Genomic DNA, 26,131 nt, shown 5'->3' on the forward strand with positions numbered 1-26,131 from the left:
TTTTTTTTCGCAATTTCCACTCGCGGGGAGCAGGAAACCCGGCTCAGCCGGGCGCAGCGGGCCGCGATGCAGCAGCAGCAGCAGCAGCAGCAGCAGCAGCAGCAGCAGCAGCAGGAATCACCACGGGGCAGCAGCGGCAGCAGCAGCAGAGGCAGCAGCGGGCGGCGCTGAGCCGCCGCGGCCGCCGCTACTGAGGAGAAAGCCGGCCCAGCCGCCGCCGCGTCCCGACCCCTGCGCCCCGATCCCCGCGCCCGGATCCCGGCGCCCGACCCCCGCGCCCGCCTCCGCCAACTTTCACGCTGCCTCGGCGGCCCGGCCCGGCTCGACGCCAATGGGTGAGTAGGGGACTGCCTGCGCCCCAGTGCCCGGGTGTCCACCTCAGTCTGCGGGCGGCCCGCCTGTCCCGGGACCGCGGAGTCGGGAGGACGCTCCGGGGGCAGGGCCCTGGCGGGTGACACCGCGGTGGGCACCCTGCCTGCCTCGCGCACCCCCGTTCACTCCCACTCGCGTTCCTGCTGAGCCCGCGCGGCCCCGACGGGAACCCCGTGGGGGCCTGGGCGGAGGATCGCGGGCCGGCCCGGGGCGGCTGAGGCTGAGGGATGCAGGGGGTGTGGTTGGCTCTTCGGGTGGGCGGGGAGAGTTTTGTCTTGGCCATTTTCTCACCCCAGCGCGCCCTCCTCTGCGCTGAGGACGTGGGTATTGGGAGCTGGTGGGCTCCGGCCCAGCGCGGGGTTCGCGGTGTCTGTCTTCCTGGCCCCGCGGTGGGGGAAGCCAGAATCTCGGGGTCTCGGGGCGGCCAGGGGCCGGGTTGCCTTTGCTGGGGGCCGATGTGGGGGGGCGGTGCGGGAAACGCCCCAGTACCCGGCCTGGCGTGCCATCCTCGGGTCCTGAGCGCCAGACGCGTCTCTTTTGGAGCCCCTCTTCCTCCGGCCCTGACCCCCTCTCTGCCTGCCTGCCTTCTCTCAGTCGGACGAGCTCTCCGCTCCGTGATGCTCAAAGGCCACTTCCTACATCCTCTAAGTCCGACGGCTGGGGGAACTGGAGCAGGTGATCCAGTCCTTGATTTCCAAGTAGGCAACTAACCGTTCGGTCCCCTGGGTTCCATCTGGTATAGACTCTGGCATATTGGAGCCACCTTGCCCAGAGGATGTGGCACTTTATTGGGCAAAGGACTTGTGATTGCCTGGGCTAGTAATCGTGTGGCCCACCCGGTTAATGTTCTTGCTGGAAGCCAGTCTCTGGCTTTCATACCTTTGGCAGATTATTTTTGGGTGTTTTTAGGCCAGGCAGAGGAAGGCTGTAGATCATAATAAATCATAATAAAATGAGACGTTTCTGTGTTCAGGTAATAGGATTTGAGTAGGCGAGTCCAACAATGATAGGCAAGCAGTCATAGGATGCTCCTGAAGACGGATGCACTGGGAAAGAGGAGGTTTAACCCAATCAGCTGTTGACAGGCAGTTAAAATCCCATTTGTGGTCATTTGCCAAAATGGTTTTCCTTTTCTAAAGTGGCAATTTGATGGCCTCTCGGCTTCAGTGTCACTTTTTTCTCAGTGCCCTTCTCTGGTCCCTGCACTATCTGCAGTCTAAATTAGTTTCTCTGTTACCCTTTCTCCTATTGTACCTTTTAAAAAATAGCGGTATTACATATTTATTTGAGTTTAACATTTATCTCCCCTACTGTAAGCTCCATAGCCGTAAGGACAGAACTGTGTTGGTACCATTTTGCTCAGCACTGTTTTCTTTGGTGCGTGGTGTGGAGCAGGCCCTAAATAAATATTTATTGAATGAATGAATGAATGAATGAATGGGTATGCAACCCTCCTACCTGGTGGAAGACAAAACACTTAGCTCAACACTCTTGTTTTGCTTTGGCACCTAGTAAGATGATTTTAGTTTATTAACAGAAATATATACTTTAAACATTACTGATCACTTTAGTAACAGGTTGGTTTTTCCTGAGGTAACCAAAAATGATATTTTGATCACTTTTCCTTTTTTTTTTTTTGCGGGTCCCGAGAGGGTTGCACAAAAAAAGAAGTTAGATACAAATGTCTTCTGTATCTCAGAGGGAAGAGGAGTCCAGTTTAAGAAGAAACAGACCTGTTTATTATTCAAGCCTGAACTGTTTTCATTATCCAGAGCCTCCTAAGAAAATTAGAGACTGCTTCTGCAGTTTATAGTCCTTTCAAGCTTAATATTTTTTTACTGTAACCATTACAAGACAGAGGGGGTGCAGAAACTGATTTTCATTTATTTCAGGTATTAATACTTAGAGACGATTGATTAAAATGAATGCTGGTATTTAATTCATTAAAATGTTTATAGTGGGACTTAAGATGTCTGTAGTAGTCTATGGCTAAAGATTACCTGCTATTTTCTTTTTCTTTTTTTTTTAGAGAGGGAGGGGGAGGGGCAAAGGGAGTCGGGGAGAGAGAATCTTAAGCGGGCTTGATCCCACGATCTGAGATCATGACGTGAGCCAAAATCAAGAGTCCGACACTTAACCGACTGAGCCACCCAGGTGCCCCAAAGAGTTGTTTGGTTTTTTTTTTAAGATTTTATTTTTAGGTAATCTTTACACCCAAGGTGGGGCTTAAAGTCACATCCCTGAGATCAAGAGTCTCATGCCCCACCGACTGATCCAGCCAGGCACCCCCCACACCTGTTATTTTCTAAAGCATCTTCAGCAGTGTATTTGTGGTGATGTACAGGTATTTAACAACTGATTCTGTATGTCTTCTGATGGAGCCACCCAATAGTGCTGTTTCTGAAGCGGGTGTGTGTACACACACAGGCCCAGCCCCCTTCCCCAATCCCCCAAGTCTCCTTGGTTTTCAAAAGATTTCTCCAGTGTATCAGTTTGATACACTTGCATTCTTACCTGGCCTGGTAATGATTTTTCTGTTGATGGCTAACGCAGTGTAATTATATAGTCTTTAATCTGAAAAATAACTGAAGAGCATTAAATCCCTAACTCTGAAATGAAGCCAGTTAGTTGCAAAATGGCCTCTTACAAAAGCCCACTCAGAATGTGCCCTCAGAGCTTGCAGGCAGATGCCTGCAGTGCCAGATAGAGAGAAAGCCTCTTGTCATTATGATCGCACAAATATTAACGATCCAAATTTGTGAATAGTGGAGGATTTGCAAGCCCAGCAAATGATTTTTGTTTAGAAAATTCCAGGGTAACAAGAAAGTTTGGACTGTTTTTAGCAATGTATTTTTTTGGTGGGAGATTGCTTTATGCTAAACTAAAGCCAGAATGAATGTAATGTGTTGGTCTCCACAAACAGTCTAAAGTTAGAAATGGAAGGAAAGACTCTACCTTTATCACTTGTGACCTTTACTTTGTCCCCTTGTACCCATCACAGCACAGGCAAAACCTCGCTCCCTCCCTGGTTGCACAGACCTCCAGTTCTTGTTGCATTACTGACATTCTCTCATCAGTTCTTGTATTTGAAATTGTTTGAAAGTAGACTGTATACAGTGGTCAGTATTCCTCCATTCACCCAACTCTCCATGCAGTATTTTTTTTTAATTTTTTTTTTAAAGATTTTATTTACTTATTTGAGAGAGAGAATGAGAGACAGAGAGCACGAGAGGGAAGAGGGCAGAGGGAGAAGCAGACCCCCTGCCGAGCAGGGAGCCGGATGCGGGACTCGATCCCGGGACTCCAGGATCATGACCTGAGCCGAAGGCAGTCGCTTAACCAACTGAGCCACCCAGGCGCCCCTCCATGCAGTATTTATTGATCTCCTGCTTTGTGCCAGGCATTGTGCATGGGCTTGCCAGCGTGGCTTTTGCAGCTGGTGGGAGAGGAAGGCCCGAATGCAGTACTCAAGACAAGAGGTGATTAGAAGCCCTGCTAGGTCTCACGAAAGGAGATTAGGGAGGGGCAATGTGATTTAGGCTACAGAGGGATAAGGACAATGTCTTTGAGGAGATTGTGTTTGAGCTGAAATCTGAAATCTGAAAATTGGGTAGGAGTCATCACGGCCCTCCTGCCACGGCTCCTCCCCGCCCCCAGGCCCACACGGGGCGTGGAACAGGCGGTTCTCCTCTCGTGACAGCGACGGACCCCGCGGAGGACCGCGCCTGGGGCAGGGGCTTTAGGGGAGCGTTTAAGGAAGCTGGGTGTTGCTCTGGATTGGATGCTGGCCGGAAGCGACGTAATTCCATGACTGGGGGTCCTCATCAATCTTACCTAGAAGCAGGGAAGACCAGACAGAGGCTGTGATTGGTAACGAAGCCGCAGTGCCTCCTGTTAGCCAGGATGCGGGGATGTGTGGGGCCGTTTGTGATTTGGACAAGGTTCACTTGTTCTCCGTGTTCAGCCAGGATTACAGAGTGGTCTTGTTTTTGTCTTGTCCCATGCTGGCCACAGAGTGGCCTTGTCTGATGTTGGTGTCCTGGGGAATTATTTATGTTCAGTGGGGGAGACTGCCCGGCCTGCTCCCGGATGGCAGGGGCTGCTTTTCTGAGCTAACTAAGTGATAAAGGGGGGCAGCGACTAGGAGGTGGGGGAGGACAGTGGCTTTCTAGGTACATTTTGTGGCTCCTTTATTAATATGGGCCAGCTCTAGTCTGCCAGCTCTGCAACATGAAGCACAACAGACAACTGAATGCCGGCCCGGGGCAAGAGATACGGCGCAAGCCGCTGAGAACCAGGAAGTCAAGGTGGCTCTTCATGGGAAAGATGCGGGGCAGGGAGATACTTGAATCTCTTCAGTGTGAGAGGAGAGTCGAATACAGTGGTTCTCAGAGTGTGGTCCCCCAGCCGGCAGCATCAGCCTCCCTGGGATCTTGTTAGAGACACACATTCCCTGGCCTCAATTCTACCTACTGAATGAGGAAGGGGGGGCGTGGAGCCTAGCAATTTGTGTTTTAAGGAGCCCTCCAGGTGGTTCTGATGCACAAAGTCGAGTGTAGAACCTCCTTGCCTGGCGGGTGAGAAAGCTGAGGTTCAGAGTATGTGGGTCCCTGAAGAGTACATGGGTGCTCTGGTCAAATATAAGCTGTTGTTATAAGTGGCACATGGCCTTAGAGAAGGAGAAAAATGTGCTCCTAGTTCAGAACAAACGTCTTACGGAGTCACTGGAACAGTACAGTGTTGATTCTTCCATGAATCTCATCCATGCCGGACGTCCAGCACCTGGGCGTTAGTGACATGAGCCGGCGCATCTCAGCATTGCTTGGACTTTTACCAGAGTATCCCGTGGGTCTTTGCCGTTGTCCTTCTTTCCCCTCCATCCTCTTTAGAAGGGACATTCACATACATTGTTAGCATGGTAGGGTTTTTGGTATTTGTTCTTGGTGTTTTGTACCTGGTACCTGTATTAGCTTCTGATTGCTGCTGTAATAAATTACCAAAAACTTGGCGCCCCGAAATGCCATACTTTTATTATCTTTAAAGTGCTGGAGATCAGATGTCCAACACAGGCCTCGCTGGGCTAAGATCAAGATGTGGGCAGGGCTGCATTCCTTCTGGAGGCTCTAGGGGAGAATCCCTTTCCTTGCTTTTTCCAGTTTCCAGAGTCCTCTGCGTTCTTTGGCTCATGGCCCACTTCCATCTTCCAAGCCAGCAATGGCCGCTCAGGTCTCTTTCACCATAGCACGTCACTCTGCTGCTGACCCTTCTGCTTCTCTCTTCCGTGCTTGGGGAGGGCAGGAACGGCATCTGTGCTGGCACGTGGGAAGCCCCAAATTAAAATTGGTTGAGTTAATTGTTACCCCTAACCTTCGAGCTAACTTCACCCAGGTGTGTCTTCGACACTGCCAACAGAGCATGCGCCCCACTGAGCTCAGCGTTTCTCGTCCTCAATGTCTGTATCCTGGTGGGGGGGATCACCACCTTTCCCGTCACTTCCATAGCTGTTCTGCTGTTTGCCTTGCCTCTCCTTCCTTCCCTCTCCCCTCTCTCAGCTCTTTCCAGGGTGCAGTCAAGCCCCAAATGTTTCTGGAATCAACCCCATGTCACCACCCTCCTGTGGATGCTTTAGAACCTGAGCGCCTTAGCCAAGCCTTCGGGAAACTCAGCAGCCACCCCGGCCTTGGTTTGTTCCGAGCTTGTTCAGGCCTCTGAGGCTTTTGCCCGCGTGGTTTCCTTCACGGGGAAGGGATTCCGCTCTCTTCTCTGCCTTCTGGTCTCTCTGTGTGAGTTTCCTCTTGCTGCAGTGCCAAAATACTACAAACCCAGTGGCTTGAAGCAGCATAAATGTGTGATCTTACACTTCTGGAGGTAAGAGTTCCAAAATGGGTCTTACTGGATTGACATTAAGGTGTTGGCAGGGCTGCGTTCCTTCTGGAGGCTGTAGGGGAGAATCCATTTCCTTGCCTTCTCTAGCTTCTGGAAGAAGTGCCCACATTCCTTGGCTTGTGGCCACATCACTCTAACCTCTGCTTCTGTCCTCACATCCCCTCTCTTACTCTGAACCTCCTACCTTCCCTTTCTAAAGACCGTTGTGTTGTATTGGGCCTGCCTGGATAATTCAGGCTGTCCTCCCCATCTCGAGCCCCTTAACTTAATCAACCTGCCAAGTCCTGTTTGTCACTGAAGGTAACATATGCACAGGTCCTGGGGATTCAGATGTGGACATCTTTGGGGAGGGCTGCTACACAGCCTGCCACACCCCTTGTTCATCTTTTGAGTCCTGCTCCAAAGGTTGCTATACAACACGTCATCTTGTATGAAGTCTGTTCATCTCTGACAGGGTGTCCCCAACGCCATTGCCCTGGCTCATTGCCTGGCATACACTAAGTGCCATATGTCACTGAATGAATGAATGAGTAACCCTTTCAACCAAGTATGGTTACTACTTGAAATTCTCGGAGGCTATTGGCTGCCAGGAGTGTGTGTGCAGTTCTGTGAGGTCCCCCGGGTGGTGTGTTTGCTGACAGTTCGTGGCGGCCTGCACTGCAGTGGGTGAGAAGGCTGACACCACATGTCACATGGCTTTGACAAAGAACTGCAGGGTCAAGATAGAAAATTCGCCCTGGCAGTGGTTCTCAACCGGGGGCGATTTTGCCCCTCAGGGGGACATTTGGCAATGTCTGGAGACACTTGGTTGTCATAGCTGGTGGGGGGAGGACAGTCTATTGGCATCTGGGGGCTGGGGCCCGGGGGCCAGGGACACTGCCACATATCCTACAGTGTACAGGACAGCCCCCCAGCAGTCGTCCGCCCCCCAAAGTTGGGGAGGCCTGCCCTGAGTGTTACACAGATGGTTGAAGCACCATTTCCTTTCTTCATCATCAGCTGCTCTGGACACAAGGTCTCCTCTGTAGCCACAGCCTTTGTTTTATGAATAAACCAAGAGGTCACTGCAAAGCAGCACTCTTTATCATTCTTTCACCATGTCGTTCTTTGAGTAGAAAGTGTCTTAACACAGCTCATGCGCCTTTTCTGTCAATACCTGGGTCGCCAAGTTGTAAACTTATTTCTCCCGTGTTTGGCTCCCCTGATGTTCTGCCTTCCTAGTGGGATGTGCTTATGTGCCGAGTGGCAGATGGTGGGTCCTTCTGCCACTCACACATCGGTCCCTGCAACTGAAGCTCTGGAAAGGGCCTTGGCAGTCAGGGCAGCCCACACCATCAGATGATGACACTGAGACTCTGAGAGGCAAAGTGACATGGTCCCCTAGCTGCAGGAACCAACTTCCTTTAAATAGGAAAGAACTAGCCACGCATACAGGTCGGCGCTCAGTAAATGTCAGGCTCCTGCTTCCTCAGTGAGGCTCTTTCTAGAGGCTGTTTCCCTGGTAAATTAAAAAAAAAAAACAACCCAGGTTTATTGAGATGTAATTCACGTATCTTACAATTCACTCATCTCAAGTGTGCAGTTCAGTGGTTTTTGGTGTATTACATTACTAATTATTAAAATTGTGGTAAAATAGATACAACAAAATTTGCCGTTTTAATCATTTTTACGCCCACAGTTGAGTGGCATTAAGTACATTCACAGTCTTGTGCAGCCGCCACGGCTGTCTGTTTCGAAAACTTTTTCTTTTTCTTTTTTTTAAAGATTTATTTATTTATTTATTTGACAGAGAGAGACACAGCAAGAGAGGGAACACAAGCAGGGGGAGTGGGAGAGGGAGAAGCAGGCCTCCCGCAGAGCAGGGAGCCCGATGTGGGGCTCGATCCCAGGACCCTGAGATCATGACCTGAGCCGAAGGCAGACGCTTAACCGACTGAGCCACCCAGGCGCCTCCAAAAACTTTTTCATCACCCCTCCCTGGCAAGCGTCTAACTTGAAGCATAGAATCCACGTCCCATGGGGCTTCCTCGCTGCCCAAGCGTTTTGGAGAACACTTGGTGGAAGCCCAAGGGTCCCAGTTAAGACTCCAAGGGAATGCAGACAAAGGGAAAGTATGGCTTTGTTGTTTTTAAATGTTTTTGGTCAGTGTTTCCTTTGGGAGGCACTTCATCTTTGCTCGGTCCCTCTAGCTACCTCCCTTGGTTATATCCCTCTCTGCCTGGGGGGGAATTGTGAATTTTCCTTTTCCATCCTGAAGCATTTGTGAGTTAGTTGCTTGGGTAACTTCCTTGGCAATTACTGGGGTTCATTAGGATATTTCAGTCGTGGGAGAAAGCACTGTCATGCCAAACTGATCTCTCGAATCTGCGCATAGAGGGTTGACACAGTTGTACCTTTCTTTGCCCAAATTCCTTTCGCTGGCAAAGGTACACTGGCATCCTGAGTGACTAGGAACACTTGGTTTTCAACTTGATTGTTATTTTATGGGTAAATATCTTACAGGCAAGTCTACAGTTTTCATTAGGGGACACTTCAACAAAGCAAAATGTAGCTCATGGACCTTACTGCAGTGATAAACTGTGCCTATACTTAGCCTCAGGAAGAAAAAAACACTAATAACAAAAAAATCCTCACCGATATGTGTCCTCACTGAACTGTATTCAGTGGGCAGGAAAAGCTCAGTAAAGGCCTTAAGCTGATTTCCTTCCAGTGGCCAAGGAAGTTGCCCCTCCTCCCCCAGGAGGCTGATCTGCACCCCCAGGTGGAGGACAGAGTGGCAAGATGAAGTGCTATTCAATTCATACTGCTGTTTCTGCCTCAGTGTCTTGGATTAAATACTATAAATATTGAATTGGTCATTAATTACTCGTTTTGCCTAACAAATTTAAGTCCTTAAGCACCCAGTACAGCACATATAGGTAGTTTAAATGACCATCTCCTTAAATTTCAACGTCTTATCAGTCAGTATGCAAACACCAGCCCTTGTGTTTTTGCTGGATTTTTCTGGACTGTTCTGGACTTGGAAGACTTAGGGCCCTGTTCTAGGTCTGGTCCTCTGGGGCTGCACTGGTTTTATCCATCACACACCCACTCCCTGTGTGAAAAGTCTTTAATTAGCTTAGTGTCCTCCCTAATTATTCCAACTAGTTCTCATTTTTGTGCCTAGAGCTGGAAGGAGGTGCCTGAATGTTGTTTTGGATAAGAACTGGAAAAGGCCTTCCTGGCTTTGCTCTCCTCTCCTCTTAGCCAGCTTCTTCATGGATATTCATTTTCTTCACCAGACTGTTCTGGATACTACCTTCTGCTTGAACATTTTACATGCTAGCTTCTGGGTAAAATTCATTTGACATGAACGGCCTCATAAATTGCCTTCCTCCTATTTTGGTCATTCAAAAACCAGAAACCAAAACCCCTCTTCACAATGAACCAAATGGGATAGTTTTTCATCACTTAACCAGTGATTTCTCACTGCCCTTTTGTTCTCCTTAAAATATTAGATGGACAGCAGAAGGTGTCAACCCAAATACAGTCTGTCAATTAGCTCATTGCTGACACCTAAGCAGGTTGGCAGAGGAGTGTTGGGAAATTGATGGTGATGTTTTAGCTTAATTGCTACCTTTGAATGTCAGAAAAGAAATGAAAAGAAAGTAATTAGCTTTGGGGGGCCTGGGGAAAAAATAGGAGTAGGGGGCTCACCAGTTGAGGACAAATTTGCAAAGGGAAGCAGTTCACAGTGCTCATCTGTTTGTTGGGCCTTGAGACTACAGCTGCTTGCTGGGGAAATTTTAAAAACATTTTTAAAAGTTAATTTCTGGAAGAGGTTATATATCCACATGTTTCAAAATTCAAAAGGTGAAAAGTGCTCACAGTGACAGGTCTCCTTCCCAATCCCAGTCCTCCAGTTCTCCGGTGATTCCCCCCCCCCCCGCCCCCGTTTTCTTTCTCCCAAATTCTTCCAGGCAGACTTCATGCCCATAACAGCAGACAGGCATTTCCATTATTTCTCCCTCCTTTTTACATTATGATTAATTGCTGATAGAACTTCTTTTTTAAAAGATTGATTGATTTAGAGAGTGTGGGGGGAGGGCAGAGAGGGAGGGAAAGGGAGAGGAAGAGAATCTCCGGCAGACTTCATGCTGTGCTGAGCCCCGAGCCCGATGTGGGGCTCAGTCTCAGAACCCCAAGACCACGACCTGAGCCAAAACCAAGAGTCTGACCCTTAACTGACTGAGCCACCCAGGGGCCCGAACAAACAGATAGAACTTCTCCGTAGCTGGTGGGTTCCTCCCCTGGGGAATGTGCATCAGAACGCTATGCCTGGGTCCTCCTCATCTGGTTTTGATGGACCGACAGGCATATTTTGGAAGAGTTCTCTAGGAGATTCTGCTGTGTATCCCTGAGTCTCAACTGATCTGGGTTTCATAACTGGTAGAAACTTTGTCCTGGATCTTAACTGATGGAGACCATGTTCCTTAACTGGGTTAGGACTGTCTCCTGCTTCATAGTGGGTGTGTGTGCACGCGCACGCAGTAAGGACTTCCTTCGAGTGAGGAAGCTAAGCAGAGCCTGTTAATCTGAAAAGGGGGGCTTAGTACAGGACCACAGGGGCCTTGCATGCAAGCCAAGGGCCCCAACAAACCCCAGAACCAGGGATAGGCCAGCTGCCCCCCCCATGCCATCTGGCCATCTCCCCTCCCTGCCCCGTCCCAGTTTTTCTCTTTGTGCAACTCCTTCCTGGGGCACATGCCGCAGTTCCAGCCGCTTGTTAAGAGGGATTTGATTCATCACCCCAGTCCCAAATTCTCATTAGCAAGACTGAGGCCCCCCGGAGTCAAGATCGCCCCCTGAGGATACACAGGCGGCTGCTGTGGACCCACTTCTGCGAGGGGCAGGGCGTGCCCGGGTCTGGTTCCGTGTAAATGTTTAAGGAGGGTCTCCTCCAGCTGTGTGCTAGGTGCTGGGGCAGCCTGCCCAGGAGCAGTGCCGGTGAGACGGGGGACCTGGGGTCACTCTTGGGGCGGGCACTACAAATGAGGACGCGTGGAAGCCATAGGCCAGCATGCCTGAAAGTGCCCTGTGCCCATTTTTCCTGGCTTTCCCTTGACAAAGGGGTGATTGGTGTGAGGTGGTGCTACAGTCTTTGAGGATGTTCCGTCCATCTTTGGAGGCCCTTTCATAAGGCTCCCTTGAGGAAGGGCTCCTGGCCACGCCAGGCACAGTTGTGCTTCCGAGTGAGTAAAGGGGTTATTTTTATCCTTTGAGACCCCAGTTGTGTAAGTCACCGTAGTTTCTCCTTTGCATTGGCAGCACGTAAAAATGTGTACATGTGACTTTGGAGGCATTTGGATGGGTTGATGATAGCACACTGTGGGGGTGGGGTACAGTTGTGACATTATCTGGCTCTTTTAGGGAACCTGTGGGTTTTTAAATGGAGGAAGAGATGAAGACATTGTGAAAAACAGCCCCTGCCTGGCGAGTGAACCGCCCAGTCGGAGAGGCGAAGGGAAAAGGGGGCAGGGGACTGCCCCCCAATGTCTGGCCTGCTGCTTCTCTCCAACCTCACGCCTTGTCTGCTTTCCACTCTCTCTCCCCCACCCTTTCTTGGTCCCCTCACCCTATCTCTCATCTCTCGATCCCCCCACTCCCTCTCTCTCCTACCCTCCTGTCCTCTTCCCTCACACTTCTCCGGCTATGTCTCCCTCCTCCTCTGTTGCCTTCCAAGTAATCCCTTTTCCTACCTTCTCCCCACCTTCTCCCTACGCCCACTCTTTCCCCAATTTTCTCTTCCCTTGTACCCTGTCTTTCCCCTCACTGTCCACCCATACCCCATCCACCCACCCTCTTCTGACCCTCCTTCCCTCCCTTTCTTTCTCTCCTCCCCTTCCCCAGGGCTTCTCTCTTTTTGTCCCTTTCTCCTCTGCCTTTCTTTCTTTCTGTCTTTCCTTCATTCTCTCTCTCTCCCACCTCCTTACCGCCCCATCCTCTCTCTTCCTCACCTCTCCTCTCCTCTCCCTGTCTGTGCCCCTTCTCACCCACACTCATCCTCCTCCATATCCCCCTTTTCCACACCCCTCTTACTTACCCTCCCCTTCTTACTAACCCCTCTTCCAACTCCCTCTCCTTTCCCACCCCTCTACCTCGCATCTCCTCCCCCTCCTCCTCCTCTTCTTCTCCCTCCCCCTCAGCCAGCTCTCTGAGATCTCTCTCTCCCTCTCCCTCTCCCTCCCCCAACACCCTTTCACTCCTGAAAACCCCCTTCTCACACCCCTCCCTCCCACTGCTTCCTTACAGCCTTCTCCCGCCGGTATTGCCGGGCCTCCCGGATTTTCCACTGGTCACCACGTCACCATCACCCCCTCCTTTGCTCAGTAAAAGTACTGTGGCCCTGAGACTAGGTGAAACTGTCGTTTACTCGTTTATTCAGTGCAGTCTAAGGTCACAACGGCCACCGCAGGAGGTGTGGTCCCCCTGGGGGAGGAGAAACCTTCGCCAAGTGGTCCCTGTGCGGGCCTGTGGGAGGTGCCCCTGCCGCTGCCCCAGGCTGGGGGGGTGGGGGTGCTGGGGGTGGGGGCGAGCCAGCGGTGGCAGGGAGGGCACAGGCTCGCTGCCCGGGAGGGACTCGCCTTACAGGACCTGCACCAGAGCTAGTACATTCTAGGCTGGTTCTTCTTCTAGCTCCAAGATTCTCGAACCTTAAATTTTTTTGGTTATAAATATATAGCGACTGTATTGGAGGGTTTAGAAAATAGGAAGCAGGAGAATTTGGCAGCCCAGACTGTACCCCGATGCAAGCACTCTCATTTTCTTTTGGTGTACGTCTTTTCAGCCTTTTTACTACATACTTGTGGGTGTGTGGCCTGGTGTCTTTTTACCTTCATGGTCGTCTTCAAAGCCAGTGTTTTTAGTTGCTGAATATCTCAGTTCATGAATCTCAATTTATGTAACTATTTCCCTATCATTCGAGCAGTGAGAGTGTTTCCATAATGTTGATATTATAAATGGGGATGTGATGGACATCATTTTCCTTTTCACCCTTTAAGGAATTCAGGTCGTAGGCAGGATTTTATATTTTATATTACATTTTATATCCATTCTTTGTTTCCATAGCCCTCTAAATGACTAGAATGGCCAAGGATGATGATGATAATGAAGAGGACCTGAGGCTGTGGGGATTATTACTTGGGGATTCATGGGGTACTTGCCGTCCCTGTGCTTGCTTTCAGGTTTAGTTCAAGAAACTGTGCTCATATGGCTTATCATCCTTTCTATACTCTATGTGCTTCACCTGTGTGTGCATGTGTGTGTGAGAGAGCACGACAGAGACAGATACAGAGACGGGGATGAGAGAGACAGAGACAGGGACAGAGATGGGAGGGGGGAAGAGAGACACCTCTGAAGGAGATTGCTAGTGAGGCTTTCATAGTCCACAACACTGTACCCTCTTCATTGTCCCATTTTGGGTGATTAATCTTGGTTTAGCATTCAGGTGTGAGATTAGGGTATACACAGTGAAAGGCGAAACCCTTGGGGGTTTGGTTCCTTCTCTTTCTTTTCCCTTTCCCTTCCTCTTTTCACTTCATGCCCTGACTGGCATTGAAAGGAACTTTGTTTTCTAAAGTCATAGGGAAAAATGTGTCCTGGAGGCCCTGGGTCCTCATTGTGACTTTATATTTCTCTGGGATGTGGGTCCAAGTCCCGTGCCGACAAAGAAAAGGTCATGGCTGTAATAACCGTCCTGTGGTTTCTGAGCTTAGTTTTGTGTCATCATCATACACTCCCCTCAAAATATTATGCTTTTAGCTTCAAAGGGCAATGGGTAGGGCTGGTCAGAATCTCAAGAACCAGGCCAGAAGAACCATCTCAAAGCCTTGCCTTCATGGTGCATCAGTTTCGTTAATGGATAGCATCATGTAAGTATTTATTCCTCAGCCAACAGCCCATGCCAAATGTCAGCTCATGTACCTGGTAAAAAATTAGTTGAATATGTATGATGCCCTCTTAGGGGCAAGTTTCTATAAAAGCTCTGAACTTCGTGATAGTACATGTTAGAGAGCATTGGTAGCTCAGCTCTACCACATACTTTCTCCCTTTCTTACATTTTCAAATTGTGAACATAACCAGCTCGTACTGGTAGAACAAACAAGACAGTTGACCCAATACTGCCATGTATTGGAATTCAGTTAAATTCTACAAGTGTTTATTGAGTGCCTGTTAAATGTAAGGTTTGATAACCAGAGGAACTCAGAGATATTTAGGGTTCCACTCAATGACACATTTTAGTTAACTTTCATTTCCCTAACTGGGAGGGAGACTGCGATGTGATTATTTCAAGAACCACACAGTGAAATAAGCTGTCAAACCAAAGGGTGTTTGTTTGAAGAAATTCTGTTTATCCAGAAAGAAAGAAAGGTCTTAATTTGAGGAACACACGTCAAGTTAGAAGACAACTTTCTGCGATTCGACAATGTTTAGTCAGTCTCCGAAACTCCCTTCTCACTGGAGGTCTAGAGAGAAACCAGATAGAGCAGGTTTCTCAAATGAGTAATGTGGAAGGTCCCCTCACAAGGAAAATGGTTTCCAAGAATCCCTATTTTGCCTTAAACATTTGAAAGTGTTACGAGCTTTTATTTATTTTTTTGTGGTCCAATATACATAACATAAAATTTACCATTTTTACCATTTTAAGTGTATAGTTCAGTGGCATTAAGGGCATTCACATTGTGTTTTTTTATTTTTTTATTCTTTATTTTATTTTTTTTAAAGATTTTATTTATTTGAGAGAGAGGGAGAGAGAATATGAGCAGGGGGAGGGGCAGAGGGAGAAGCAGACTCCTCGCTGAGGGGGCAGCCTGATGCGGGGCTCAATCCCAGGATCCCAGGATCATGACCTGAGCTGAAGGCAGACGCTTAACGACTGAGCCATCCAGGTGCCCCCATCATGGGTCTTTTTTTTAAATTTTATTTTATTATGTTATATAATCACAATACATTACATCATTAGTTTTTTTAAAAATTTATTTATTTGACACAGAGAGACACAGCGAGAGAGGGAACACAAGCAGGGGGAGTGGGAGAAGGAGAAGCAGGCTTCCTGCTGAGCAGGAGCCCGCTGTGGGGCTCGATCCCAGGACTCTGGGATCATGACCTGAGCCGAAGGCAGACGCTCGACGACTGAGCCACCCAGGCGCCCCTACATCATTAGTTTTTGATGTAGTGTTCCATGATTCATTGTCTGCGTATTTAAAAATCATCATTCCCTTCTTTGACAGTTTTATCATTTCCACATATATCTCCTAAAAACATATTGTCTGGTTTTACTTGGTTTTAATTTTTTAAACCTGACACCATACTGCACAGAGACTTGTGTTTTGCTTGTTGTCTCTCGTTTTATAGTTTGTTTATTTTTCCTATCTGGTGTGCCTTTGTGTATTTATCCTTTCTTTTGCTGGTGGACTTTTGCATTGCTTCCAGTTTTTTGCTACTGTGAATGGACTTCCTATCACCGTTTTAGTAGATGCCTCTAGGAGCCATGTGTAAAATATGTTTTTTTAAAGGTGTATAGCAAGGAGTGATTTTGCTGGCTTTCAAGTTGCTAGATTTCCAAAGTGGTTGTACCAGCATATTCTCCCAGGGAATGGGGGAACAATCAAACTAATGAATAAAGAAGAGAGTGTATTTATTGAAGGAGAGAGTATGTGAGCTTGAGAAGAGAATGCCAAATTGGTTTTCAAAGTGTATAATCTCAGAGCGTAAACATTTCTGCTGCTCCCATGCCCACCAACATTTGGTACCCCAGATATATTAGGGGATAGGCTAAATGGCTGTCACAGAGACCCCAAGATGGCATAGCTGTCTGTTTTCCTCTCTGGCCGCTGCCTGCTGAGCCCTGGACAGTTCAGAATGAGTGAAGGGCTCTGCTCTGCAGGGTCATGGGGTCAGGTGCCTCCTCTCCTGCCGCCCCCTCCACCATTGCTAGGGCCTTGCCTTTGTCGGCGTGGTAGGGTGGTAGGAGGGCCTTGTGGGCACTGGTCTGCCTTCCAGCCCGTGTGGGAAGAGGGAGGTGGGGGTTGAGCAGCTCCGCTCTTTAAAGCATGTGACTTGGAAACTGCTCGTGTCATTCCCTCACGCAGCTCATTGGTACAAATTTAGCTAGTCTCAGCCCCAGCTGCAGGTGGGTCTGGGGGATGTAGTTTCCCCCTGGGCAGCCATGTGCCCCACACAACCTGGGGCTGGGAGTGTTAGTTTCCTATTCCTGCTGTAACAAATTACCACAAGCTCAATGGCTTAAAACAATACAGAGTTACTGTCTTGTAGTTCGGGAGGTCAGAAGTCCAGAATGGGTTGGCAGGGCTGCGTTCCTCCTGGAGGCTCCAGGGAAGGACCTGTCCTTTGCCTTTTGCAGCTTCTAGAGGCGGCCGCACTCCTTGGCTAACGGTCCCTTCTTCATGTCACTCCTACCCCTGCCTCTGTTTTCACATCTTCTCTGGCTCATCTGCTTCCCTCTTCCGTGTTTTCAGGCCCTTGCGATGACGCTGGGCCCACCCAGATAATCCAGAATATTCTCCCCATCTCAAGAGCCCCGAGTTAATCACACCTGCAAAGCTCGTTCTGCCTGGTTATAACCTATGCACAGGTCCTGGGAATTAGCATGTGGACATATTTGGGGATGCCATTATTCTGTCTACCCTGGAAGGAGGGCAGGGTTCTATTTCTAAAAGGAGGAAGGGGACACTGGGAGGTAATCATCAGTCTCTGTTGCATCACCTGACTACATTTTTGCCAGTCTCATGACTGGGTGTATTTTGAGAGTATTAAATTTGTCAGAGCTGGTGAACTGGTTGAAGATGGGACTTTGCTTTCTCTTGCTTTGTGATTCCCAGGGTTCACAAAAGCAAACCGTATTTTTGAGGCCTACTTCTTCTCTCTCACGAGTGACAATGCCCTCCATCTGTCTTCTGTTTGCTGCATTCCTTTTGTGAAGGCCACTTCCAACAGCTGGCCCACTTGTAGTTTCCGCGGGGGGCCCACGGGGCAGCTGGTATCGCTAGGATTAAATACATGGTGTGTAGTAGGAGGCTTGGCACACAGCAGGGCCTCAAGTGAGTTACTGAGAAACAACCAAAAAGGCCACACTAGTACGTTGTGCCAGAGCCCTCTCACGTGTGAAGACCCCCTCATACATTCTGTGCACATGATGGGTGCACTGATCATAGCCCCCATCCTTATAGCTTTGGGCCCCCTAGCTTGTGTGTTCATCTGTTTTCTGTGCATGTGTGTGCCTGTGTGCGTGTGTGCGTGTGTGTGTGTGTGTGTGTGAAAGAGAGAGGGGTTGGAGACAGACAGACACACAGATTTTTTTTTGGCATGTACTGTGGACTGAATGTGACCCCACAAAGTTGGGACCCTAATCCCCAATGAGATGGTATTTTGAGGTTGGACTTTTTGGAGGTAATTAGGTCATGAGGGTGGAACCGTCATGATGGGGTTAGTGGCCTTATCAGAAGAGATAGCAGAGAGCTTTCTCTCTCTCTTTCTCTCTCCCTCCCTTCCCGCCCCCTCTCTCCCTCTTCCTCTCCCCCCACCTTTCTCTCTACCACTCCTGCAACCCCTGTATGAGGAGACCACGAAGAGGGTTCTCAGCAGAACTGTGATCTTGGACTTCCAGCCTCCAGAACTGCGAGGGATAAACGTTTGGTGAAGTCACCCAGGCTCTGGCATTCCTGTTACAGCAGCACACACTGACTAAGGCAGCAGGGAGAGACGGGTGAACGGGAGAACTCTGGTGATATCTGTAAGTCCCTGACTCTGTCTCTTTGGTGGAAGACTGCAAATACTTACCTCGATGTTGGTAGATATACAGAAGTTTTAGAAAATAACTCCGGATCATCTGAAGTTACACATTTTTTCTTCTGCCATAATGTAGAAATAACATAAGAACAAATGCCTCCAATGAATTCGGACCGTCTTAAAATGGTGCTGAACTGAGTTGTGTGGACTGAGCCTGAGTGCTGGGAACACTGGGCCTATGAGTAGTAAGGTTGTGGACAGTGTTTTGGAAATTCAGTGTAGAAAATAATCTTAAGATTGTTAGGAACTGTGAGAGCCACATCAGAATCTCGTAGTGGCCCACGGTGTTTTATAAATCTCAAATTGCTGATGTCTGGGAAGCCAGTTGATGTTTCCATAACATTTGAGATCCCTGGCTGCTCTTCAACGCCAAGTCTTCTGGTATCCTTGGGCTGGCATTCCTGCTCGGCTGCAGTCGTGGGAGCTCTGTCCAGATGGGTGAGCATGTGAATTCAGTTTGCTGTGCTCCCCACCACTCTCTATTGCCTCCCAGACATGAGCTATGATTGGCCATCAGTTGCTAGAGATAATCAGGCTTATACTGTTGTTCCTGGATCGTCTTAACTTTTGGGGTGCCCTGCCTACCCCACTAGACCATTGAGTTGGCTTTCAAACATCCCTAACCTCAGCAGTTTGAATTCTCTCCTGAAATTACAACCAGACTGTGCTCTCTTTGGTTGGGGCCGAATCATTCTTTCAGAGAGTGTTGCTGAAAATTTGCATGTCACAAGGATTATGTGAACCTCCAGGTGGACCTGCTATTTAATTATTGACTCCGGGTCCCTCTCCTTTGAATGTTCCTGTCACAACCAGCAGGGTTGGTATGTTGTTTTTCATCTGCTAACCTTGGTCCCACCATGTGTCTGCCTGGCTCACGAGTGAGAAATGCCAATAGTTTCCAATATCTCGGGCTCTTCCCACTCACCTGAGCTGTAGTTTGAGCACCAGAACACCACCAGTGTCTGCTGCACTTTCTTTAGACCCGTGTCATCATTGACCTTGGTGCTGACATGTGTGTGCTGGCTCTATGCTGGATGTGCCTTGGGAGCTGCTGTTTTAAAATAGATTGTCCTGTCAAGAGCGTCCAGGTGGTGGACCTTCAGTGGTAAGAAAAGATATTTAAAGGCATAACATGATGGGAGAGTTCTGAATCAACCCGAGGAGGCCGGGGTCAGGGGGGCGGAGCGGCAAGGGGGAGGAGTGGGGTCTCATCTGATTTCTGTGCTAGCTCGGGTCCTCCCCATCTCCCCCCAACTGGAGAGCTTCTTTGAGGAATCTTTGTTTTCTCATCTGCCATCCATTGCTTCCTTCTGATAATGGGGGGCTAAGTCAGTAGTGTGTCAAATTTATGTGTGCACTAATTTATAGATATAAGGTAGGGAAACCTTGCTGTGGTGATGGCTTCGGAGTCTGTGATACTCATTAGTCTTTTTCTTTGGCTCCAACAGCACTATCCTGGGCGCCTTCCCATTGCTTCCCTGCTCTCCCTGGGCTCTGCTAAGTCTTTGCCTGGTCCCTTCCTTCCATACTGTCCTAAGCCCTGTCCTGGGAAACCCTGGCTCACAGCCTGGAGCTGATGAGTTCCTGCTTAGGAGGTGGAAGAGAATAGCATGTTTGGCTAAAATAATTCCTGCATGCTACTGTCATAATTTCACTTTCCTGGCTTGATAGTTATGAACGAGAAGAAACCACCAATTGAGGGTGAGTTACTGATTTTTGAGGGGGGATCATGAGACGTCTTATTTATCTTTGCTTTACTTGGTCTGCTGGAAAATGCAAGGAAACCTGATTTGTTGTAGCCAGACACCATTCCCTCTTCCTTTTCCTCCCTCCCCACCCCTAACTCGGATGCGGATACGTCCGGATGCACGGGAGAAGGGTCACTGCTTGAGGAGAGGGCACTGGGCACGTGCTGGCTCAGGAAGCCCCACCGGGTACTGCAAGGACCCCACGAATCGTGCTCCGTGGACTGTCGATCCTTTGGCGCTGAGGCAAAGACCATGGTCGTCTCCTCCCCACTGGTCTCCCCGTATCTGGCACGGTGTCTGAGCCAGAATGAGCAGCAAAAGAAAAGTGTTTGTTGAATGAGTGAAAACAACATATGATGTATGACTCTAAAGCCAGAGTCTCGTTTCCCCAACCTGGGCCGGAAGTCGGTATTTAATGGTCTTGCTTATTCACGGCTCCTGCACACACCGCGGATGGTCAGGAGCAGCTGAGGAAGTCCGCGCTGCTCACAGTCTTCCCTGCTGTTGGCCCTGTCGCGGCGTAACGTGTGTTCCCGTGTTTGCATGTATTTCTGTCTTGACAGAACCGAAGAGACAAGTAAAAAGTCTCCGTGGCATGGTCTGTAGGAGAATTGTGGCGTCAGACACGGGTGTCTTCCGTGGCCCTTGCTGAGCCTTTACCAGGCATCTCGTTGGCGCCGCACTCGTCGAGGAAAGAGCAATGATGGGCTCGGACAAGGGCGCCCTGTGTTGTGAGGGCAGCTAGCGGGCCGGCCTGTTTTACTGTCTCTTCCAAAGTTTCCTTGCCGTGAGTCCGCCACAGAAGAAATCCGCTTTATCTTTCTTAGCGCCGGCCGGCGTGTGGGCTTGCCACACTTCCTCCCGGGGTGGGGGGGATGTAATGAAGCGCATGCCTGTGCCCTGGGCTGTGCAGAGGAGATCAAGATAGGGAGGCAGTGTGCTCATTTCGGCAGGCTTCTCATCCTGCATTTTAGGGAAGTGTCACTGGCCCCCCCACCCCAAGTGCCCTGCAATGCAACGTTTTTCTTCTCTTTTCCTCTTGCTGTCCTTTCTCTTTAGCCTGAGCTAGTCCCTGGTGTTTTGCCTCAGGATTCTTTTCTTCGTCCCCAGAGAGGCATTGCTTAGGAAATGCCCTCTTGTCAAAGACATGGAGTCTCCAATATCATAAATTGGTAGCAGAAGCTCCTCTGTCATTTGGCTTAATATTTTAACTGTTGCTAATGGCTGAGAGCTGGCAGCATGATGGCGGGTCCCTTTGGAAGCCAGGGGGGCCAGTCGGGCTGTTGGCTGTCTACTTTTGTCAATGTGGAAATGCTCACTTGGGGACCAGCCCATTTGTCACAGCCACTCTGATCTTTTAATGCTTTTATGCTTTGGAGAATTATAGGAGCCAGATGCTGCTTCATAGGTAAGCGAGACTTGCTAAAAATAGAGCTTAAATGGCCCACTGTTCTGGCATTGGAAATCATGGCTTTTTAAAATTTTTCGGCCAGCCTTTGTTAGCCCTAACTACTGTCAAGCCTAGGTAATAGGAATCGCTGAGCATGACCTTTGTCAGTTAGACACCGTTAGAGTTGGAACCCTGACTCCCAGCTGGTTGGAAAGAGCATCCAAATCTCTTGAAATATGGAGTGCTGACCGCCATGTGGCTCTTCTTCACCCCCACCCTCTGTTCAGGAGGATTCTGTGTCTCTGCACATTTACGGTGCTTGCCACACACACAGAAGGTATGTTGAAAAAGAGTGACTTCTGGCTCTCTTTGAGTTTCTGGCACTGGCCAAATAAATAACCAGAACAGACTGGCATCCACTAGCTTCGAGGCCTTTGAAGAACAACACTGAGACTCAGACCCATGTACTGTGGGGTTGGGGAGGCCCGAAATGGAAATTGGCCTCACCATACTTAGTTGCAGAGTGATGCATTAAATGATAGGTAAGAATAAGCTTAACTTCCATTGCTCATTTCATAAGTAATAATCTCATTTTACTATCCCCATTCTTGCCCACCTTCAGTTACAGAAATAACTCTGAGTGGGTTTTCTTTTTTAAGATCTGTGTCAAGCAAATACCTCATAAAAACGGCACAGGCAAAGTGTTCTATTTAGAATAGCCCTGTGACACAAAACCACGTGTCGTGCGTTTTCTGTCCCCGGGCACTGGTTTCTTTGGAGGTAAGGCCTACGGGAATGGACGCCAGTGGCAACCAGTGGCATGGAGCCAGGCCTTCAGGGGAGGCAAGTGTTGTGGACTGTGGAAGATAGTTTTACTCGGGACTCACTCATTTATTAGGCCCGAAACAAGCGACTCCGATATTTGATAGTCAGGTGTACTGGTCTCCTTTTGCTGCCATGACAAATGACCACAGAGTTAGTGGCTTAAAACAACATGAATTTATTGTCTTACTGTTCTATAGATCGGAGGTCTGATGTGAGTCTCACTGGACTAAACTCGTGTTGACGGGGCTGTGTTCCTTTCTGGAAACTAGGGAAAATGATATTCCCTTGTCTTTTCCAGCATCTAGAGACTGTTCACATTCCTTGGCTCACGGCCCCCTTCCTCCGTCTTCAAAGCCTGCAGCAGGGGGTCCTCTCCTCACGTCACATCACATCACTCTGACCTTCTCTTTGCCCCCAACTTAGACTTGGAAGGACCCTTAGGATTACATCAGGTCCACCAGGATAATTCAGGGTAATCTCCCGATTTTAAGGTCAGCTGATTAGCCACCTTAATTCCATCTGCAACTTTGCCAGGTAGTCACAGCTGCAGGGATTAGGATGTATCTGTTCTGCCTGCCACGCTAGGGATGCTGTTTTCTTTTTTTAAAACTCCAGTAAAATTAACATACAGTGTTATATTAGCTTCAGGTGGGGATGTTGTTCTTCTCGATCTCCATGTCAGGTAGGGCCAAAGGGGCAGTCGATTTGGTGGCAGCCTGTGTGGAAGACAGCTTCCATCTCTGCAGAGTTTGAGGAAGTTGCAAAGGAGGTTTCGCTTAGCCCAGTGGGCCGTGAAGTTTGTCAGATGGCCTTGGTGCACTGTAGACTGTCCTGGGTTTTTGATGATCCTAGCTGAGACTCTCACTGAGGGCCACCCTCTCCCAGGGCTGCTGGGGTCTCGGGTCGCATTGAAGCAGAGCCAGGAGTTGGGATGGCTGGAAACAGCTGGGCTGTGACTGGCAAGAGGGGAATGAGGAAGCAGGGGGATGAGGACAGGAAATGACAGATGAGTCTGCCCCCTGGGAGGAAGAAAATAGAAGATGGGCTTGATTACATCTGGCCCTAAAGAAAATAAAAGCATGGGCTTTCTTGTTATGTGCTTTGTGATTGATTCCACTGTTGAGTCAACTTGAAGACCTTGGGCTAAATAAATTAGTTTGGTCAGGTTTTGGACATTTAGGATGCTCCAGCCCCCGTAAGCCCGAGGAGCTCAGTGTGGACACTTGGTGTCCCAGGGGAGGCTTGTCACTGCCCAAACGGCCCTCTCTGGAGACAGCAGCAGCCCAGGTGGAGACCTCGTCCCTGGAGGGCTCCACTCCGGGGGGTGTCGGCCCGAGCCGGTGCATGCTCTCTGGGCCATGAACATGTTCTCAGGAATCCCAAGACATTGTCTGTTGTGAACTGACCTAAACTGGTTTGTCCTTTGAAGAATTGTCACATTCTTTTGGGAAACAGCTGATGGGAGCCTGTGCGTCCTTTTCCATAATCCCACGACCAGGAGGTATGTTACAGGGAAAGCAAGTCTCAGACCAATTTTGGCCACTCACTCAACACTTGTTAGCAAGTAGGCTTGGAGGGAACCCTGCCTGTCCCTCATGCTCTGCAGAGTTCAAGCTCTCTGGCCAAGTGAGAGACAGTCAATGCAGATGTTATGGTGTTCCAGTGGCAGGATTCGGTTAGCCCCCAGGGAGGGGACAGGGCCCTTCTTTAATGGATGACCAAGGGTCCTGATAGAGTCCAGGGCCCCTTTTCTGAAAGCGATGGATGCTGGTATCCCTAGATTCTTCTGTGTGGTTCTTGCTAGGGTCGAGCTGCCAGCATGATATTTTCACCCAGTCCAGAGAGCAGGGAGCCATTGCTCATTTCCATTATGCCTGTTGACTAACTCTGCTGCAGATGGACTCTCATTGGTCTTTCAAAGGCTGACCCACTATCCCTGGAGTGTTCTTTTCTGATTTGGGTACTTCACATGTAAACGACCACCTTCAGGGTAAGGATTAACTAATGTACATTGGCATATATTACACTATTTTTTAAGGGTGGGTTGATTTTTAAAATTTTTTTGAACTTTTAATTTTTTCTTTAGACTTAAAGAAAAGATGCAAAAAATAGTATAGTTTCCATATATCCCTCACTCAGCTTCCCCTAATGTTCACATCTTACATAATCACAGTACTGTTATCAGAACCAGGAAATCAACATTGGTGTAATACTATTTACTAAAGATCATGTTTAATTTCTTAAGTTTTCCCACTAATGTCCTTTTTTTTTTTAAAGATTTTATTTATTTGACATAGAGAGACACAGCGAGAGAGGGAACACAAGCAGGGGAAGTGGGAGAGGGAGAAGCAGGCTCCCCGCGGAGCAGGGAGCCCGACGCGGAGCTCGATCCCGGGACCCCGGGATCATGACCGGAGCCGAAGGCAGACGCTTAACGACTGAGCCCCAGGTGCCCCAACTAATGTCCTTTTTTGTTTTTAGGATCCTATCCAGGATCCCACATTGTATTTAGTTGTCATTTCTTCTCAGTAATCTGCATTCTATGACACTTGCTTAATCTTTCCTTGACCTTCATGACCTTGACACTTTTGGAGAGTATTGATTGGTATTTTGTTGAAAGTCCCTCAGACTAGGTTTTCTCATGATTGGACTGAGGTTATGCATTTTTTTAATGGTGACAAAAAAAAAATAAACATCAAATTTACCATTTTAACCACTTTAAGTATATAGTTCAGTGGCAAATCAGGTACATTCATGATGTTGAGCAACATCACCACTATGTATTTCCAGAACATTTTCATCATCCCAAACGGAAACTCTGTACCCATTAAGCAGTTACTCTCCACTCTTCCCTCTCTCCAACCCCCAGTAACCTCTATTCTACTTTCTGTGTCTGTGATTTTGCCTATTCTAGGTACCCCATATAAGTGGAATCTTATAATATTTGTGTTTTTTGTGACTGACTTCTTAATATACTGTCCTCAAGGTTCATCCATGGTGTAGTATGTGCCAGAACTTTATTCCCTTTTAAGGCTGAATAATATTCCATTGTATGGATATACTACATTTTGCTTATCCATTCCTCAGTTGATGGACACTTGGGCTGTTTCCACCTTTTGGCTATTGTGAATGGTGCTGCTATGAACATAGGTGTATAAGTAATTGGTTCACATTTTCAAAAGCAATGTGGAGAAACTGAAGGAGATACAGTCTGGAACCGGAAGGATGAAGGAAGGACAAAGTACTATTCTGTTTCTCCCATCCCTGACTAAGGCTTTCACAGAAGAGAGAGAGACCAGGGTGACCGGGGTGGGCCGGGGTAGTGAGATGGCAGGAGATTCAGAGATGGGTGCCAGTAAGTTGAGGGGCCGGGAGGAGAGAGGGAGCCCAAGCTGTCATACTTGCCCAAAGGTGCTGCCACTGGGGGAAGACCTAGAAGGTGCAAAGCAGGACCACTGGACAGAGTCAAAGGCCAAGGGGTAAAACGGGCAGGGGATGGGTCAGGACTGCGACCCAGCAAGGGTGGTTTATTCCTCACCACCTGGAGCCCCAGGAGGGAATAGGTACTGTCCAGGCTGGAAATTAAGTCCACTTACTATTTCCTCCTGCCCTTTTTCAAATTTTTGTGATCATATATCCCAGTGAGAAATATATTGTACTTTGCAGTCTGATGCGCATACCCATCCTTAGTTACGATTGAAATACTCATTTCACAAGAAAACATTTACCTTTGCTATATGAGATATGCTCTGATATTTTTTATTCTGTTCTGTTCTTTTTTTTTTTTTAAAGATTTTATTTATTTATTTGACAGAGAGAGACACAGCGAGAGAGGGAACACAAGCAGGGGGAGTGGGAGAGGGAGAAGCAGGCTTCCCGCCGAGCAGGGAGCCCGATGTGGGACTCGATCCCAGGACCCTGGGATCATGACCTGAGCCGAAGGCAGACGCTTAACGACTGAGCCACCCAGGTGCCTCTGTTCTGTTCTTTCTTTCCTTTTTTCTTTCTTTCTTTCCTTCTTTCTTTCTTTCTTTCTTTCTTTCTTTCTTTCTTTCTTTCTTTC

At 48.6% G+C, this 26,131-nt stretch overlaps 1 protein-coding gene across 1 annotated transcript in view; it reads left to right on the forward strand.

The window, feature by feature from the left end:
- Positions 1-223: 223 nt before the first annotated feature.
- The window catches only part of SH3KBP1 (SH3 domain containing kinase binding protein 1), a 337,600-nt gene continuing 311,692 nt past the window's right edge, over positions 224-26,131 (forward strand). The window contains exon 1 of the mRNA XM_044911630.1: positions 224-335. Within this exon, the coding sequence (XP_044767565.1) occupies positions 332-335 (4 nt within the window). The 5' untranslated portion in view covers positions 224-331. The remainder of the gene's footprint in view (positions 336-26,131) is intronic.

Source organism: Neomonachus schauinslandi, chromosome X (assembly GCF_002201575.2).
Source record: "Neomonachus schauinslandi chromosome X, ASM220157v2, whole genome shotgun sequence".
Taxonomy (NCBI): domain Eukaryota; kingdom Metazoa; phylum Chordata; class Mammalia; order Carnivora; family Phocidae; genus Neomonachus; species Neomonachus schauinslandi.